The 18,364-nt window shown below is 35.0% G+C and overlaps 4 protein-coding genes across 16 annotated transcripts in view; 2 read left to right on the top strand and 2 right to left on the bottom strand.

Annotated features, from left to right (window-relative positions):
- The first annotated feature begins 145 nt into the window (after positions 1-145).
- Positions 146-13,025, top strand: L(2)05287 (WD repeat-containing protein l(2)05287). 3 transcript variants are annotated; one of them, XM_083047416.1, is made up of 16 exons: positions 146-237; positions 992-1,177; positions 1,263-1,464; positions 1,559-1,743; positions 1,871-1,990; positions 2,100-2,287; positions 2,393-2,551; positions 2,632-2,825; positions 2,923-3,107; positions 3,202-3,365; positions 3,449-3,635; positions 3,741-3,919; positions 4,707-4,879; positions 4,972-5,157; positions 10,298-10,416; positions 10,504-13,025. In XM_083047416.1, the coding sequence occupies exons 2-16, from the start codon at positions 1,080-1,082 to the stop codon at positions 10,694-10,696; spliced, it is 2,532 nt and encodes an 843-aa protein (XP_082903542.1). In that variant the 5' UTR covers positions 146-237; positions 992-1,079; the 3' UTR covers positions 10,697-13,025. The 3 variants fall into 3 exon arrangements, with proteins under 3 accessions (XP_082903542.1, XP_082903550.1, XP_082903558.1); XM_083047424.1 differs by having other exon boundaries at positions 232-368; XM_083047432.1 differs by lacking the exon at positions 146-237 and having other exon boundaries at positions 1,021-1,177; positions 1,277-1,464.
- LOC145941348 (uncharacterized) lies at positions 5,731-7,438 on the bottom strand. Of its 3 annotated transcripts, none has more exons than XM_083047460.1 (3): positions 7,108-7,438; positions 6,806-7,018; positions 5,733-6,253 (listed from the first exon to the last, which is right to left on the bottom strand). In XM_083047460.1, exons 2-3 carry the CDS (start codon positions 6,899-6,901, stop codon positions 6,134-6,136), a joined length of 216 nt encoding a protein of 71 aa, XP_082903586.1. In that variant the 5' UTR covers positions 6,902-7,018; positions 7,108-7,438; the 3' UTR covers positions 5,733-6,133. The 3 variants fall into 3 exon arrangements, with proteins under 3 accessions (XP_082903596.1, XP_082903586.1, XP_082903601.1); XM_083047475.1 differs by having other exon boundaries at positions 5,751-6,238; positions 7,108-7,431; XM_083047470.1 differs by having other exon boundaries at positions 5,731-6,253; positions 6,806-7,438.
- Positions 10,860-12,140, bottom strand: LOC145941342 (uncharacterized). Its single transcript, XM_083047447.1, has one exon. The coding sequence runs from the start codon at positions 12,138-12,140 to the stop codon at positions 10,860-10,862; it is 1,281 nt and encodes a 426-aa protein (XP_082903573.1).
- A 2,061-nt stretch (positions 13,026-15,086) lies between the features above and the next one.
- Positions 15,087-18,364, top strand: part of Dh31-r (Diuretic hormone 31 Receptor) — a 111,435-nt gene continuing 108,157 nt past the window's right edge. For 2 of the 9 annotated variants that reach the window (XM_083047370.1, XM_083047379.1), the window contains exon 1: positions 15,099-16,642. The gene's annotated coding sequence lies outside the window, so the exon portion shown is untranslated. Of the gene's footprint in view, positions 16,643-18,364 lie in introns of all 9 variants that reach the window. The other 7 variants (XM_083047355.1, XM_083047358.1, XM_083047346.1 and 4 more) reach the window with 7 other exon arrangements.

The raw sequence follows: 18,364 nt of genomic DNA, 5'->3' as shown, positions 1-18,364 counted from the left end.
AATCGTATCGATCGGTGCCTAGGGTAACCAGCGACGACCGACCAATCGGAGAGTCCGATTTGGAGTTGGCCAATCGGCGACGCGAAGCGACAACCAATAAAGACGCAGCATAGCTCGGCGTTCGGAAATCTCTCTCTTCTCTCTTCTTTCTTCGTATAACGACTAGATTTTCGAACGCAGTTTTCAAAAGGCAAATGTGCAGGCAGAAATGTGGTGCAGGCGCTGCAATTCCAAAAGGTTAGAAATATTCTTGAACGAAAAGAGAAAAAAAGTATAATTTCGACAAATTGAAGACACTTTTCAATTAAAAAAGAAAAGAGAACGTACGTCTCTGTATTCTCGCGCGGCCTTAATCGTCTTATTAATAGGTATATGCAGATTCGACGTCTCCGCAATATAAATCGGCTTCATTCTCATGCTTTTTTTATGTGAATTAAATTAAAATTTTCCATCTTTCCCGTATTCTATGCTTGAGATGAAATATAATTTTTGACAAAGGAATATTCTTGTGTATCGCACTCTGCGATTTACGTGTTGACGGCTTTAAATATTCAACTCTGTAACCACGTATATTTACAATTCAATTTTAGTTTATCTCACCTATACTTTACTCTATATATTTTTTTGAAATTTCTTTATTCTTATTATTTTAAATCTTCCCGTATAAATATACGATAAATTACTAATTTCATTCTTACTTTCATTGCAATAAACAAAATTTTAATAATTTGAATAAATAAATCTCATAAATTCTTAGGCCCTGCGCACAATAGAAAAAATATTAAATATTAGGAATAAGAATTATTTTAAAATAATAAAATCGGAAAAACTCTGATATATAAAAATACAAATTCGGGTATAAAGGACTCTTACTACCTTATTAGCCCTTACTAGTCCTTTATACTCGAATTTGTATTTTTATATCAGAGTTTTTTCGATTTTATTATTTTAAAATAATTCTTATTCCTAATATTTTTTCTATTGTGCGCAGGGCCTTATACGAGTCAGGCTTATGAAACAGGAAAACGTCTTGAATAGGACGGAAATTCACCGAGAAATATAGAAGAAGAAGAAGAAAAATGGAATTTGTGCACGCTGATAAGGATGATTTGATTGTAAAAAGAAAAGGCGGTGGAAGTATAATTGATCAACGTCCACTGTTTTCCAGTGACGGAGAGTAAGTTTCTTCGCCTTTCGATCGATTCATTAAATATACATGGTACATATTAGTATTATTGCGTAACACGAGGATATTTTCTCAGAACTCTGTTCATAGTGTGGAAGAATGTCATAAGGGTGTACAGCACGCAAACGGGAGATTTCGTGCGAGAGTTCGAGCCGTTGAATCACAGAATTACTGGAATAATAGTAAACCCGGATAATGCCAATGTTATTGTCGGCTGTACGGAAAACGGCGAGCTGGATTTCTGGAATTGTCAAAGTGGCATCATCACCAAGAAACTGGTAAGATTTTGAATTAAATATAAATTTGTTTGAGCTTGTAAGAAATACTGCGTGTACATATATATATATTTATACCTTTGGTATACTTTTGCAGCAATTAAAATCTCTAACAGATAACAAGGCAAAGATTAAAACTTTTCACATTACAAAGTATAGGACGCCTCAAGGAAATGAGATATGTCAAGCGCTAATAACTTATCTTTCCAACTGCGGAAGCAAAATATATATACTTTTATTTGATATAGAGAATGGAACATGCATGAAATCGATATACATCTTGTGAGTAAATTTCTTAATTTATTATTTTTTTTATTGCTTTTTATCAAATAAAATGTCTAAAATTTTGCATGTACAAACTTTATCGCATTTTATACAAGTATTTATAATCTATTTTCTATATTTTTAGCACAAATTCGCGAGAGTATTACATTGATATAATTGGAAATCGTGGAGAGAATTTAATAGCGCTTTTACATGATGCAGATTTACACATATTAAATCCAGCTAGAAATTTAGTCGATAAACTGTAAGATATTTTCTTTTTTTTAGACTATTATATAAAATAAATTAATACTGAAATTATTGAAAAGTAATACATATATATATCACATGTTAAATATATAATATAAATATAGACACAAGACTGGCAAAACAGGTAGATTACCTACTTGTATAGCGGGACATCCGGAAGAAGAGTGTGTTGCGACAGGAGATTCTACTGGTCGTGTAGTAGTATGGAGAAGTTTATTCCAAACTAGACCGTATACAGCTGTGTTTCATTGGCATACATTGCCAGTTACGGAAATAGTATTTAGTAAATCAGGTAATATATATTGTTACAGATGTATTAACAATTTAGATATACATTTAATATATCTTTTGTATATTGTACACTAGTAAATTAACATTTAATTAAATATATTTACAGGTGGCCACATGTATACGGGTGGTGGAGAATGTGTATTAGTAAAATGGACTCTAGCAAATCCACAACATAAGTCCTTTCTTCCACGATTACCGGCGCCTATTAAACACCTCACTATAGCACCTGACAATTTATATGTAGCTGTATCTACTTTAGACAATGGTAAGTTCTATTGTTTATATCGTGATAAATATCCTAATAGTAAATTTATTACAACTGATCATACATCTTGATTGTAATAGGTATTGTTATTGTAAACCCTCAAAGAAAATTGACGTCGGTAATACAAAACTTTACGTGGGGTGTTGCCTCATCGTCCAAAGACTTATTTCCCGCGGGACTTATCGTCGATCCGAGAACAGGCAGTCTCGTTTTAAATAGCCGCACCGGACACGTGCAATTTTACAACACTCATACAAAAACTCTATTGTATAATGTGAGTAAAATTTATCGCATGTTAAAAGTAAAACGATAAAAAAAGAAAACTAGAAAATGAGAACGAGTAAAGAGGAAAATACTTATAAATTTTTCAGATTAATATAACTGCACAAAATTTTCTCACCCAAGAACGCGATGTAATTATTGTAAATACGGAAGTTACAAAAATAGCTCTTAATCACGACGGCACGTGGATGGCAACAGTCGAGGAACGAAATGATAAAATTTCGTCTATAGAAGTTAGATTGAAATTTTGGATATATGATGTAAAGAAACAGATGTAAGAATACTTTACATAAATTGGTTACTGTATTTATTCAAAATAATAATAATTAATATTGCGATATTAATATATAATATTTTTAACGTTTTAGATTTATATTAAATACATCCATTGAATTACCTCATGAAAATGGAATAAATGCATTACATTTTCAACCAAATACAACATTTGACGATGGAGAATTGTTAGCAGTCACAACCGGGAAGGATAACAAATTTAAATTATGGAATCTAGGAAAATCCTCCACTGTAGAAAGTATTTTATATTGAGCTATTTAACGAAATAAGCTTCATTAAAATTGAGCAATGTCTCTACTTGATATAATTACATTTGTGTAGGAAAGACACAACATTGGAATTGTTACGGAGTAGGAGACTATCGTAATCTACCTACTACAGATGTTGGTTTTTCAATGGATGGTTCTTTATTAGCTATTGGTTTTTATTCTACTCTAACCATATGGATACCTGAAACTTGCGAGTTGAAATCCTGTCTTACACATTCTCAATATAATCATCCAATAACGTAAGTCAAGAGACAGTAAAATATTGTCACATCATTAATTAATGTACTCGTAACTATAAATACAAGAGTAATAATATTGTAATTATTGTGAAATGTTTATAATAGACGAATAGAATTCGGCAAACACGAGGCCTGTCACCTTGTAGTAGTTGCATCTCAGCAACACATAACGGTTTGGAATATTTTAACTCTCGCCATAACGTGGAGTGTACCCTTGAATATTGTGAGTCTTACATACGATCCAAAATCCATATACATGGCAGCATTTACATCTGATAATTCAGGTATGTTTTAATTGTATAAGCTTTTTTTATATATTTGTTTTATTACTAAAAAAATAATTATATCTTGAAAACTTTCTTTGGTAATTATGCATCTTAGGAGAGCTATCTCCGATTATTTTGACCTTGACATATGTTGTCAAGGTCATGACCCTGAGTAACCTCCAAAAGATTTTAATCTACGCTCGTCATTAATTATAAAGTTATTCACGAAATTAATCCACTTAATAAAACTTCACGCATACACTTTTCCACGCAAAGCGACGTTCTACATGGTTTTCAATTTCGGTTTTCACACACACACACACACACACGCGGGGAGTGGGGGCAAGGGGGCCTTCGCCCCCCCTCCCTTCCGCACCCTCCCCACCGGTAGGAGACGCATTAAAGTTGTAAAGCGAGGTCCACCCTACTTACCTGGGGGATGGGTGCGGGAGGGGGGGTCGAAGGCCCCCCTTGCACCCTCCCGTGTGTGTGTGTGTGTGTGTGTGTGTGTGTGTCCATACATATACTTTAAAAGATTCACCATCCCCAGCAGTAGGCAGGATGGACCTCGCTTTACAACTTACAGCATGTGTTGTAATTAATGACGAGCGTAGATTAAAACCTTTTAATTCTTGTTCAGGGTCATGACCTTGACAACATATGTCAAGGTCAAGATAATCGGCTCCCCTAAGATGCATAATTACCCTTTCTTTTAATCCATCTTACAATCCATCATATTATTATATAATACATTTATATAATTGTATAATGTATTTTTCTAATATAAAGATTCATCTGCTTTTAGTGTACGTGTTTACGCCACAAAGCGCGACACCCGTTTATAAGAAAACGTGCCTTATCGAGAATACCAGTTTCATATTGGCGGCTACTTTTGTACCTCATCTACAGGAAAAACGCAATCCTTCATTTGGTAAATGGCAACGGAAATCGCAATTATTCTTTTTGGATTCGAATCAAGTACGTGTCAAATAAAATTTATATATACAAATTGTGCTTAGTTGAAAATAATGTCTGTTTGTATTCTATTATATATTGTATTCTCTGTATAGGAATTACTCACATTAGAGCCAGAATCTGAAGCGGCTATTTCTTTAGAAATTCTTTCAAATAAGGGAATCGTACCGCTGACTGCCTTCTCCAACTTTATAGCAACTCAAACATCTTCGGACAAAGAGCAAACTATCGCACAAGTTCATGAACATCTTGGCACATCGGCAAAGGGGATATTAGAAGAAGTAAGTGGAATTTTTAATTTTAATATTAAATTTTTGTTTTATGCAGAGATTTCTACAAGTGTCACGCCTTGATATTTTCTAAATTCAGAATAGGAAAATTTTATTTAATAAATATTTTTTAAAAATTATTTCTATTTTAAACAGATTGCAATTAAAATTAATTTAAATAAACTATATTGTAATCTGTTTTGTCTAATTTATTTTAAATATCCGCGACTTGTAGAATTCTTACTATATTCTTTTCATGTTTATTTATATTATAGCGATATTTCTGCACTGCATGATATCCCAATATTATCAATAATGCAACAAAAATAGCTATTGTTTATTGTTTATTGATAAAAAAAAAATTCATTATAATTGAGATCAAGCTTACATACATTAAGTAAATAGACGGATATAATTTGCAAAATGAATTTTGCATATTAAAATAATCTAAAGTAAATGTAAAAAAATGATATCTGACAAATGACATGAAATAACAATTCGTCTAAATAAATATTTATAAATATTCTTAAGAGATAAAAAAATTGTTTCAATTTCTAACAATTCATGCAGAGTTTGGAATGTACAGATGAAATATAAGTTTTTTTATACTTTATAAAAATTCTGAAGTTATAAATAAATAAAGATGAGGATTTCTTAATGTAAAAATTAAATGACAAAGAGCACGATATTATTTGTCATGATTGTCAATTGCACTTAATAATGTTTTTTTTTCAATTGAACAAAATTCTAATAGCTGTTTTTGTTTTCTATCATGCACATTTATATGTCATATACATATATGTATATGTATCTATATATATATATATATATATATATATATATATATATATATAGTCTAAAAATATATAATTTAAGTAAACTTAAGCCTATTCAGCTTAAGGACTTGTAATGTGTTCTGCGCGACAGGACGACCAAGTTTGGCGTAAAACATCGCTGTCAATCGTGGGTCGTATTGAATGTCCATTTGTCAGTGCCTCCTTCCTAAACGATAATTCCGACAGCGGCGTACAAAATCAAACTTTCTATAACGTAGACAATGCCACTGTGGAATTTGCCTCATGTTCTCGATCGCCTGCAAATTGTACAGCTTAAACAGAATTATTAGGATTAATCAACAAAAAAGAAAATAAAAAAGTTACCACGGAGTAGAAGAAAAAATTTGCTAAGAAACGTAAAAAGAGGAAGGAAAAAGGTAGACTATATCCGCGCGACTATAAAACAACAATTATTATCAGATATAATGACAACCAGAGTTGCATTAATCGAAATCAGGTCGAGCGGCTTTCGAAAAGGTCAAGAGTCTTGACTAAAAGTCTTCCTGTTTACAAGATCACGTCCCACCTACAGCTCAATATGATTAAATACATCATCGCACTCTCGGGCAAATAAAGATTGGTTTAACGAGGGACGTTCAACGACCAACGTCCAATCATACTTTCGACATTATCATGTACATCCCACGTGCCCGCGATAGAGAAAAATATGAAAGTTGCATTTCTTCTAATTGATACTCGGTGAAAATCATGCGCCATCAACCTTCGACGATCGAAAATTGTCAAACTCAATCCGCACAAATTTCACATCGTTTTCGATATCAGCTCCCGTTTAACGTGATGAAATATTGCGATGCAGTACTTACTGCCTCACTGTTACTAGCGGGATATCCAAAAACAGCCGTCACGAGTAATATCGTTGTAAACAGGCACGACACCAATCTTAATCCAGTCAGCTTCATCCTCGAGAAACCGACTATTTTCTGGCGAGATGTTTAAGAAGGGTTCTAGATCTCTTTCCGATCTTCTAAGCCGGTTTTTTTTTCTTCACGATCAAAATCTTCTCGAACAGCCGTCTCCTTCAACAAGCAAATGTGACTTTTAATCCAAATTTTTAATCCAAATTTCTTCATCATAATTTTCCACAGAGCTGTATTAGCGGTAGTACCTGGCTGTTGTCAACCCGAACGACGAGGTCGATGAATCAGCACGATTTCAGACGATATACTTGAACAACAAAGACGCAGAAAATGCTATAGTCGGTGATCTTTCTCGGCGAAATAGTCGAGAAATGGCAGAAAGGACCCTCCACGTGTATTCCAACGCTCCGCGGGCGACTGGCTTTCAGCAGAAGTCTCGCCATGATTTAATATAGAAACTCCCACCCTCTCACAACGTTCTAGTTGTCGTCCCTTTAGGACCACTGGACAACAGTCGGCAAACTTCGCTGAAAATCCTATGCCTCTCGCTTCACACAGCTGTATCTCGCAAACTATATCTCTGTCGCTTCGGCGCGCTGTGTAACACCTGTTCATTGTGTATTCTTATATGTATAGATTTTAACGTTTTGCGACGATGAATGTTATCAGTCGTCTTTGCCTTTTCTTCGCGTGGGCGGAAAGTTGGCCCGACAAATTGAACGGAGCGAGAGAGCGGCTCGCTATTGGAAAAGGCAGATAAGGAACGAATGCCGGTCACTCGATGTAACGGATTCATCGTGTCGAATAATTAATCCGTTTCGAAAATAAACTCGTAAAATATCTCGTGTCGAGGAATTTATCGAAATTAGTTACGCGCTATTCCATCGCTATCGGAGGACGCGGACGCGTTTTAAAGGCAACTTTCAGTCGCTATTCATCCCCGATGAAAACAAGGTATACAAGGTATACCGTCCTGATTTCAAGTGCACGTCCTTGAATGCACGATTGACCATGAGCAGACAGGATCGTTGAATTCATCGTTTTGATCTGTAATACAGGAGAGGATGCGTTTCACCTTAATTAAAACATCCTGTTCGATATTGGGAACATATTTAATAACAAGATTAGTACAAAAAGAGTAATATTTTATATAAATATTTTATTTAAAAATAGGTAGTCTTTCTGTTCTTTTTTTGTAAGTGATTTTTTTTAGCACGTATTTATATAAATTAATTTTAAATAATCTCTTGTTTGTAATTAAGGCACAGGTTTTGTGTAGGTAGTATTTTATATAGATACATTTTATTTAAAAATAGGTAGTCTTTTTTATGTATTCATATAAGTAATTTTGAATATAATCTTTTTTTTTTATCATTCAGGCATAGGCATTTTTATCGATTGGTCAACGACTTGATCACGACTTCAAATTTGTTGACATCACGCGAAACATTATCGAAAAGATTGAAATAATTTAAAAATACTTAAAGTGACTCCAGATAAACTCATTGCAAAAAGTGTCACTTTGACAACAAAGAACGTTACAAAAATAAATTTTACATCTCGTTTTTGGCTTTCAAAATATTTCGCCAGCGTTGATTACAATAGAAACACCTTTTCGCAACATGAAAATAACAAACGATCCTCGTTGCAGAATTGTCTCGGATTGCTCGCAAACGTAAAACCAGGCCAGCAGGAACAATGTCTTATCTTCTTCGACGATCGTCTCGATTGTTGCCATTGACACCTGCTAATAAAATGTCACGCCGGTATAGAACGCAAAATTTAGATCAATCTGTCTCGATCTGATATATCGTTACCAATATTTTATCGAGATCCCTTTAATTTTTTTTTTAAACGACAAAACTTTTCAATACCTGTATCTTATTTTTTTCACAAAGTTCTTACTTTACTTTATTATTCTTTCTCTCTATTCTAATTGTAGCACATACAGGATGTATTTCCGCGAATATTATTTAAATGCACACACATTATTATGTGACGTCTTTCAAGACGTAAGACTCAATTATAATTGTTCAAGTATCATTCGCATTAAATATAGACTGTGAGAGACTATTTCCTTCCTTCCGCGCTAAAAATAACATTTTTGCGCCGAAAATAGCGAGCGGGATATCTTCTTTTTCAGCGTTTAATGTATTGTTAACGCACAAGTGCTCCACTAATGACCGCTTTACTACGAGAATAGAGGCATAAAAGGAAAGGCCAGACTTTATGCGTGTTTCTGGTAATTGTCTCGATTGTAGCGATAATAAACTACACTCTCCGACTCATCTCGGTCGTTTTTCGCAATTTCGCGATTAATGTCGTCATACGGTTCCTTGAAATTTGACCGAAGTCATTACCTCGCACTCACGTCATCCTAAAAAGTGAGAAACGTCAAAAAATACAGACGCCTCAGACGCATCAACAATATAATTGTCACATAAGAGATGAAATAAGAGGTGTTTACGTAGATTACTCTTGTGTTGATAAAAGAGATACTTGTGGTAATTCTACAATGTGCAATTTAGCCAGTCTTATATGTCTTCACTCGAATGGAAATTTTTGATGGCAATTATAAATCTTGATGTGTTATTTTTGCGCCGCGACAAGATTAAAAAAGCAGATGCGATTGCGAAATCATGACAAAACTATTATTTTTATATTTCTCTGTTCAATATTTCTCTGTTTAATATTGAGTTAAAAAGACATACATTTTTTTCATTTTGATCGATGATACTTTTTACAGAGAGTTTTACTAAATGTTAATTTAATATAATTTGACTGTTCGTAACTTTTGATAAAATTACAATTTAAGTTTAAACCGAGCGATTAAATCATATTTTATTTTTAAATCGATTTAAAAAATTATAACACAATTGGACCAATGGTTTCCAAAAAAAGATAAAGATAAAGATCGAAAAATATGAAGAACTTTTCTAAAAACTTTGACGTTTTAGTATATATATTAAAAATTTTTTTAACATTTGACATATTCAGAATTATTTTATATAGTTCAAAATCTATTTAGAAAATGATCTATTTTTTTCCTTAAAAAAAAAAAAAAAACAAGTAATTTTATTTTAATCATTTTCAACTCACCCTCTTAAACATTTCGTGCCTTAGCTATGGTACAGTAATATATTCATTTGTCGCTAAAACGTACACATTACGGAGAATATTCGTGTGGGTTGCGACAGAGACGGATCAACCTAGATCTGAAGTAGAAGATTACGGGAATTGCACAAATTTTCATTGGGAGGTGTGTCGCGTCAGCCTTAAAATTAATTAGCCGATTATCTATTCGAATCGGTTACTGACCTATCTATATGTAAAATTTTTTCTTTAACTTATAATTCTGAAGAAAAAAATTGAATCGGTCTCTATATGTAATTTACAAGTTATACAAATTTAATTATTATTCCTTTTTTCTTTTTTCAGTTGCTCAGCGTATCGGCTCATACTTTGCCGCCGATGAAATTGCTATGCTCGTCATTCATCTTGTCGTTGACAGGACAACAAACCTCGAGGAACCGTTTACGAAACGCCGAGAATTTTAGGTATAGAATTAACTCAACTGCAATAAAATTGTCGTACTTGAACGCTTACATGCACCGTCATATATTAACCTTCTCGTAATTTTTCAGAGACAGTGATGACGATTCAGCCCGAGACGATCTCTCGGATTTAAGTGATAACGAGGTATCACGGCCGACGAAACTCGCGGTTACACCGACTAACGAAAACGAGGATTCCGACGAATCAAGCGAACAGCTCTTCAGTCATGACTGGTCCTTCCTATCTACTGTATTTCCCGACCAAGACAACATCGTCCATTGATTCATATGAAGATCGTCGTAATATTGCTACAAGGTCATAAACTGATTAATTCTTGAGACAAATGTCTTTTGTTAATTATATATAATCCTACAAAGCGTTTCGACGAAATGAAAAGATTTAGAATACGCATGAAAGTATCAATTGTATATTACGTGTCTGAATTTTAAGACGGTTTCGGTAATTGATCTAGTCGCGAAGCGAGCTCGGCCAGTTCGATGACGGCTTCTCTAATCCTTCTCCCGAAGACCAAGTCTTTCTTCATGTTCGACAAGACGAATTCCGTCCTGTCTTGAAAACAGTACTCTGTGTAAGACGCCGAATCACTCATAACTTGCGCGCCGAGATTGTCATCCATCAAAACAGTAGGGAAGTAGAGTACCGCGGTAATAACGGCGGCCAAACGTTGCTCCTCCATACCCTGGACTACTTCTGACCAGCAGGGTCTTTGAACCGCCCCGTGAGCGTTTAGGATCTCGCATAGCGTCTCATAATAATACCGCAGCATCGCGCTCTCCCGCGTCTCTCGGAAACTACGATCCGTGCACAGATACAAGAACTGTGCGATGTCGTGCGCCATGGGAGTGTACCTCAGTAGTTGATAATCCACTAGCAAGCAATTGGGCGGCACGTCGTTATTGAACATAAGATTGTTGCCCCAGAGATCCCCATGACTGACCACGTTCATCTTAGTGCGCGACTCCGTAATGTCATATATCCGTTCGCAAGCCACGCGTACCAGATGAGGATCGTATCCCTCACGTTCGGCTATGACCGCGGCCAGATCGAAACCCACTTCCATCCACTTTCGTGTCAGCCCCTCGCGGTCGAAGGCTTTCTCCGTGAAAGCGTCAGGATGTAATTGATTAAAGGGTACGTCGAGACGCGCCTCTGTTAATAAAGAGGCTGCGTGTAATCGTGCGAGAGCGTTTAAACCCGCGCGCACCAGCGTCTCGTCGAAAAGCTTGTCTCGCATCGAGTAATTTTTGCGACCTAGGTCCTCGAAGACCATATAGTTGTTCGTCACCTTGTAACATATTGGCGACCATGGCTTTCCGCGGAATCCCTCGCGGAGCAACGGCATTATGATACCGTAAAACTTGGTCTCGTGCTCGAAGACACCCTTCCCTTTCACGTATTCGGCTTGCTCGGGTACTTCGAAAGGTATAGTCTTGAGAAAGAACGAGAGAGCGACAGTCTCTTCTTTCTTCGTCGAGGCACGTACGTCGAGGCGATAATGAGAGCTGAGAAAGCCGAGCTTGCCGTCGGAGTACGGTCGAATAACATATTCTACCACAGTGGCGTCGTCGTTCAGCGCGCGTTTCGTTACTTCTTTCACTTCTTCGAACGAAAACAATTTGTATATGCTATTATTACTCTCGGCGACAACATCGGTAATAGTCTTCGTTTCAAGACATGGTTTTATCTGTACGGCGGTCTTAGACATTCTTTGTAATAATAATCCCGTTAAATTAAATGCCGTATGCTTTTGAGTAGAAATAACGGGAACTGAGACAATTTCTACGTCTTTATACCTGTCGTGTATTTGTCGACAGTAAATGCGCCATCATATTATCGTCAATTTATTAACTGATCTCGTCACATGCCTGTCACACGGTATATTTCCATCAAAGTATTTTCTGATAAAAATTGTTGTGCACATGCATACGATATCTGATGCAATAATGCAGCGAAACTACAAGTTTCTGAGAGATTCGTAAAAATAATCTGCTTTTTTTTATATATTCGAATCTTAATTGTGATAAACGAGACGGATTGAACGTTAATATTTATAAGATTTTATGATAAACAAATGGCTAATACGGTATTTTGAAAAGGCTGAGAATGTTGATTTTTATAAGTTTTTATAATGATAAACAAATAGCTAATACAGTATTTCGAAGAGGCTGAGAATGTTGATTTTTATATGAAAAGGTTGAAGATTCCGGATGAGACAGACTAAAAGAAACATATACGTTATCCTACACGACACTTATCAATTTGTTAATATTAACAAATATCAGATAGTAGAACATGCGTGTAAAATATGACTTCGCGTAGTTTAAAGGAGAGTATCGTCATATTTTCATAACGTCATATTTTTGAAGAGACACTAAATATAGGTAAGATTCTTTTATGGCTGTACTAAATCTTACGTTGTCGACGTATTATTTCGATAAGACATCGACGATGTGATGTCAGTGCGAAAATCTCAACATATTTGATCAAAATTTCCTTATATCATGTTACTGAAATTACACAAACGTATAAAGAGAGAGATGTATACGTGCAAATGAAAAATAAAATAGAAATGCCTTTTTTATAATTCTTATTTATATCGATTACATTTAATTTAAAGCAAAGGCAATACATCTCTAATATCTCATGCATGGATGACTGAGGATCTCATCTCCCAATCATCAAAAAAATTATTTTTGCATGATTGAATTAAGAAGCTTAAAATATAACTTAATGTTATTAAAAACCAATTAAATATGAATATGTAAGTCATTGCTATGAATATATATTCACTAAAGCTTTGTATAAAGTGTAACAATAACTTTTTTTTATTAAATGTATACGTTAATAATTTAATTAATAATGTATACATTATTAATTAATGTATAAATTAATAATGTATACATTAATAATAAACTATATCATTGATTTTATTATTATTAATGTAATTAATTAAATAACTTATTAATATGTATGTACTTATTATTAATATAATTCATTGCATGTTATATACATATATGCCTAAATTATGTCATAAGCGAATTACAGGCATTTGCAATTAATTAATAATTCATGAAAATAGAACAGGTGTCAGGATTTTTAAGTTTGAATTTCTCGTCGACGGAACATGAACTTGCATTATATTAGTAGTCGATAATGTCAATAGCAATCAGTAATGTTAATTAGTAATCGGCAATGTAGAATACTTTGTAAAATATTTATCCAAAGCGTTCGACAGTCATAAACGCGCGCGCATGCGCAGCGCATTCATTTGTAATTAATCACGCGTAAACTCGGCCGCGAAGGTGAGCTGATTGTGAGAAGAAATTTTATCCACTATAGTCAATTACTTTAATTTGTTTTATCAGTTCGATTTACATCACAGGCACGAACAAATTGTGTTTGCTCACCTGCGCACTTCGATTTATCTTCGACTGACATTTCGAGATATTACAAAGGGTAACGTGGTTAGGTATGTATATAAATTAAGAAATCTGTGATAGATGGGATCATTAAATTATTACTTATGCACATTATTTTTTCAGTACATCACACACTTATTAATATGTGTACTCAAGTGCCAACGACAAGACGTAGTTGTTGGGCGGACAAAAATAATGTGAGTATATAATTTTGGCCACTTTTGTTTTATTCGTACAAAAAATAGAATAAATTATACTATTCTATATTTACATAAGATTAATCTTTTTTTTTTTGTATTTCTGTGTGTGGTTTTATAAAAAAATATAGATTCATTTTTATATTTGTCGTGCTTACGTCAGTGACACCTTATTTTTGAACGAATATTGAACGATCGCGCGATATCTGAAAAGAATCTTGAGATATATTACAAGCTTTTAATGGACCAGACGCAAGGAAATTCAAGAGAGAAAAGGTGACTAGGAAAAACAAAACTTTAATGTACCTTCCAGTACTTTTTCTTATATAACTACTTTATTGTGTGTTCCTTTTTACATTTTCTACGTCTCTCCCTTCTTTTCTTTACAAAGCGTAAATGTACTGGCTTTTTCTGAAAAATATTCTTTCCTTATTAAGAGAAACGCTATTTGAACTTTTTCAAATAAAGATAAAGGAAAATATATCCTATCGACATTATGTCGAAAACGTGCATTTCATTTAGAGATATTTAAGTCGGACAAATGCTCTCAAAGCATTGTCAAATATATTAATATTTAATATGAAAGTCACAAAGCAAAGTTAAAATATAATAAATTTTCAAAATTAAAACCTCACATTTTTTGCACAGCAAAGTTAATTTCTCACAAAAAGCTGCGTTTTTTTTTATTTCAATCTGATTTCTAACGATATAATCAGACAAAATTTCGAACATCCTATACACCATCAATAAAAAATCTAATTAAACAAGCTAACAAGTTAAAAGCGCGTCATTTCTGTCAATTAGGCAAGTACAAATAAATTGTTAAAGTTTTCGCGCGTTTTTAAATCGTATTTTTTAATCGTAAAATTTCGCGTAGCATTCAATCGTTTTCTCGCGAAGAAATTAATCGAGAAAAGTTTACGGGGAAAGGGAAAAAGGAGGGTAGCAATCTTGCGGGACCGTTTAGCGATTGCGGGGGGCGTCGTCGTCGTCGTCGTCGGCGGGGGAGCTGTCTATTCATTGCCGCCAGTTTCTCGGCGCGCGCACTTCGAGAGTTGACGTTCGGTTCGCGCCCGAGCAAGAGTTTAGTAGCAGCTGCGCGTCCGCGTGTTTCGCCGAAACACTTGGGTAAATATCGGTGCTCGTCTTTTTTCTTCTCGTCCACCCTTTTGTGCGTCAACCACGCAGCCGATTATTCCGATACAATATTACGCTTCGCGTAATTTCCGCGCGCGCGATAAAAAGGACGAGTGAGAGTGGGGGGGGGGGGGAGGGCGGACGCGCCCTCTGAAGTTCGCCGCGAGCGAATCCGCGCGCGCGAGAGAGAAGAGTCGCGGGTCGCGGGAAGCGGACAGTCGCGGCGCGATAACGCGGCTTCGAGGACGCGACGCCGATATCTCCCAGGAGGAGAGCGGAAGCTCAGTGACCACGTGTGTCCGCCGACGACGATTACGCGAGTCCGGTCATCGGTGTACGTACATATATATAATATCGCGCGTACGTATATAGAGAAAAAAAAGACGGGAAAAAATGAGACCTCTCTCGCGAGTGGAAAGTTTCGTAATTCGGCTTCGACGCGGCTCGAGATGGAACGCTATTTAGACACCTTCGTCGAGAGGTGATCCTTCCCTTCGAAGAATATCGTATAGTCTTCGGCGACACCGAACAGTATATAGGTTAATAAAATGATTTGCTAGAATCTCCGCACGAAATATTCTCGTTCAGCGATATGTCGGTATCTAATTTTTATTATCAATAATAATTTTTATTATTGTATATATTAAATCGTTTACCGTACGCATATATCGGTGCTTACTTTAATAAGCGTTCTATTGTACTAGCTATTACAAAGTTTTCATTTTCATTTTTAATCCTATTACCACAAGTTTGTTAATAAGTGTTGGCAACGCTGAGTGATTTATGACGCGAAACGCCATCAACTTCTCGTAAGTCTTGTGTCGCGTGACGCCGCGCTCCTCCGCGAAGCGGCAATTAACACTTAACGTTTATATAACGATTTAAGTATCTCATATCGATTCATCCGCCTCGGGGAAGCAAAGTGTTTCTCGCAAAAACGGTCGACCGTGTATGTACGCGAGACATTAGGCGTTCACGAAGCGTTAAATAAACACGGAAATTAGCCGAACGGTTAGGTAGAGGTTAGGGAGTTTACACGGAGGGTTTCTCTCTCGCGCGAATGTCTTCCGGCAATAATTAAAGTTTCGCAGAGTGCTTCGTTAGGCTCGAGTATTACTATCTCTCGCAAAGTTTCACGGAACTCTCGCGTCATCGCGCGAACTGATATTATAAGAAAAGTATAACTGAAGTGTGCGCGAATTGTCGATCGATCGACAAGAATTGGCGGGAATCTCCCGTCCCCGATGATCCTACGCGATCCGGGACGGCGATCGGCACGCGAGGAGGGCTTCTTCGTAAGCCGATCGTCGTATTTCGAAGTATCTCCGTGCGTTCGGTGGCGGTAAGAGACACGCCTCCCTTCCGCAATCGTCGTCCGTCATCGAGCGAACATCGCAGAAACCAACGACGAGAGATCGTGCATCTACAGCTGATTGTGAGAGAGCACGTCCCTGGTGAGTACCCACGTCCTTGCCGGCTAGATGACATTATTCAAATGAACAAGCAAGCTGTACGCTGTATGCTGTATGTGTGTGCATATGTGTGTGCAATTACTGTGCGAATATCGGTACCAGACATATATGTATGTACGGCCGCTAATTCGAAGGTCATTATTAGCGCGAGGACTCGCGCGATCTTCGTCGAAGATCGAGAAAATTGTATTCTCATTTTAAGAATTTTGCACATTTATTTTTAGAATATTTTTAGAAGCTGAAATAGGCGCGTCAAAAAATCCTCTTGCCTTAAGAATGGAATCTTTTAATGATATTAATATCCCAGATATTATTCTTAATTTATTTCTTATTATTATAAAAAATATAGACAAAATGGCATTTATTTTAATATTAACAAAAAAATATATATTATTTCACACATGTAAGAAAGATCATAAAGAAAGCATAGACAGTGTAGTTTATTCAAAGGTCATTATTAGCGCGAGGACTCGCGCGATCTTCGTCGAAGATCGAAAAAATTGTATTCTCATTTTAAGAATTTTGCACATTTATTTTTAGAATATTTTTAGAAGCTGAAATAGGCGCGTCAAAAAATCCTCTTGCCTTAAGAATGGAATCTTTTAATGATATTAATATCCCAGATATTATTCTTAATTTATTTCTTATTATTATACAAAATATAGACGAAATGGCATTTATTTTAATATTAACAAAAAAATACATTATTTTATACATGTAAGAAAGATCATAAAGAAAGCATAGACAGTGTAGTTTATTCAAAGGTCATTATTAGCGCGAGGACTCGCGCGATCTTCGTCGAAGATCGAGAAAATTGTATTCTCATTTTAAGAATTTTGCACATTTATTTTTAGAATATTTTTAGAAGCTGAAATAGGCGCGTCAAAAAATCCTCTTGCCTTAAGAATGGAATCTTTTAATGATATTAATATCCCAGATATTATTCTTAATTTATTTCTTATTATTATAAAAAATATAGACAAAATGGCATTTATTTTAATATTAACAAAAAAATATATATTATTTCACACATGTAAGAAAGATCATAAAGAAAGCATAGACAGTGTAGTTTATTCAAAGGTCATTATTAGCGCGAGGACTCGCGCAATCTTCGTCGAAGATCGAAAAAATTGTATTCTCATTTTAAGAATTTTGCACATTTATTTTTAGAATATTTTTAGAAGCTGAAATAGGCGCGTCAAAAAATCCTCTTGCCTTAAGAATGGAATCTTTTAATGATATTAATATCCCAGATATTATTCTTAATTTATTTCTTATTATTATAAAAAATATAGACAAAATGGCATTTATTTTAATATTAACAAAAAAATTATTATTTCACACATGTAAGAAAGATCATAAAGAAAGCATAGACAGTGTAGTTTATTCAAAGGTCATTATTAGCGCGAGGACTCGCGCGATCTTCGTCGAAGATCGAAAAAATTGTATTCTCATTTTAAGAATTTTGCACATTTATTTTTAGAATATTTTTAGAAGCTGAAATAGGCGCGTCAAAAAATCCTCTTGCCTTAAGAATGGAATCTTTTAATGATATTAATATCCTAGATATTATTCTTAATTTATTTCTTATTATTATAAAAAATATAGACAAAATGGCATTTATTTTAATATTAACAAAAAAATATATATTATTTCACACATGTAAGAAAGATCATAAAGAAAGCATAGACAGTGTAGTTTATT

This window comes from Prenolepis imparis, unplaced genomic scaffold (genome assembly GCF_030444845.1).
Source record: "Prenolepis imparis isolate NDT839.2.m4 unplaced genomic scaffold, iyPreImpa1.0 SCAF_1, whole genome shotgun sequence".
Taxonomy (NCBI): domain Eukaryota; kingdom Metazoa; phylum Arthropoda; class Insecta; order Hymenoptera; family Formicidae; genus Prenolepis; species Prenolepis imparis.
This window is presented reverse-complemented; position numbering and strand designations above follow the sequence as displayed.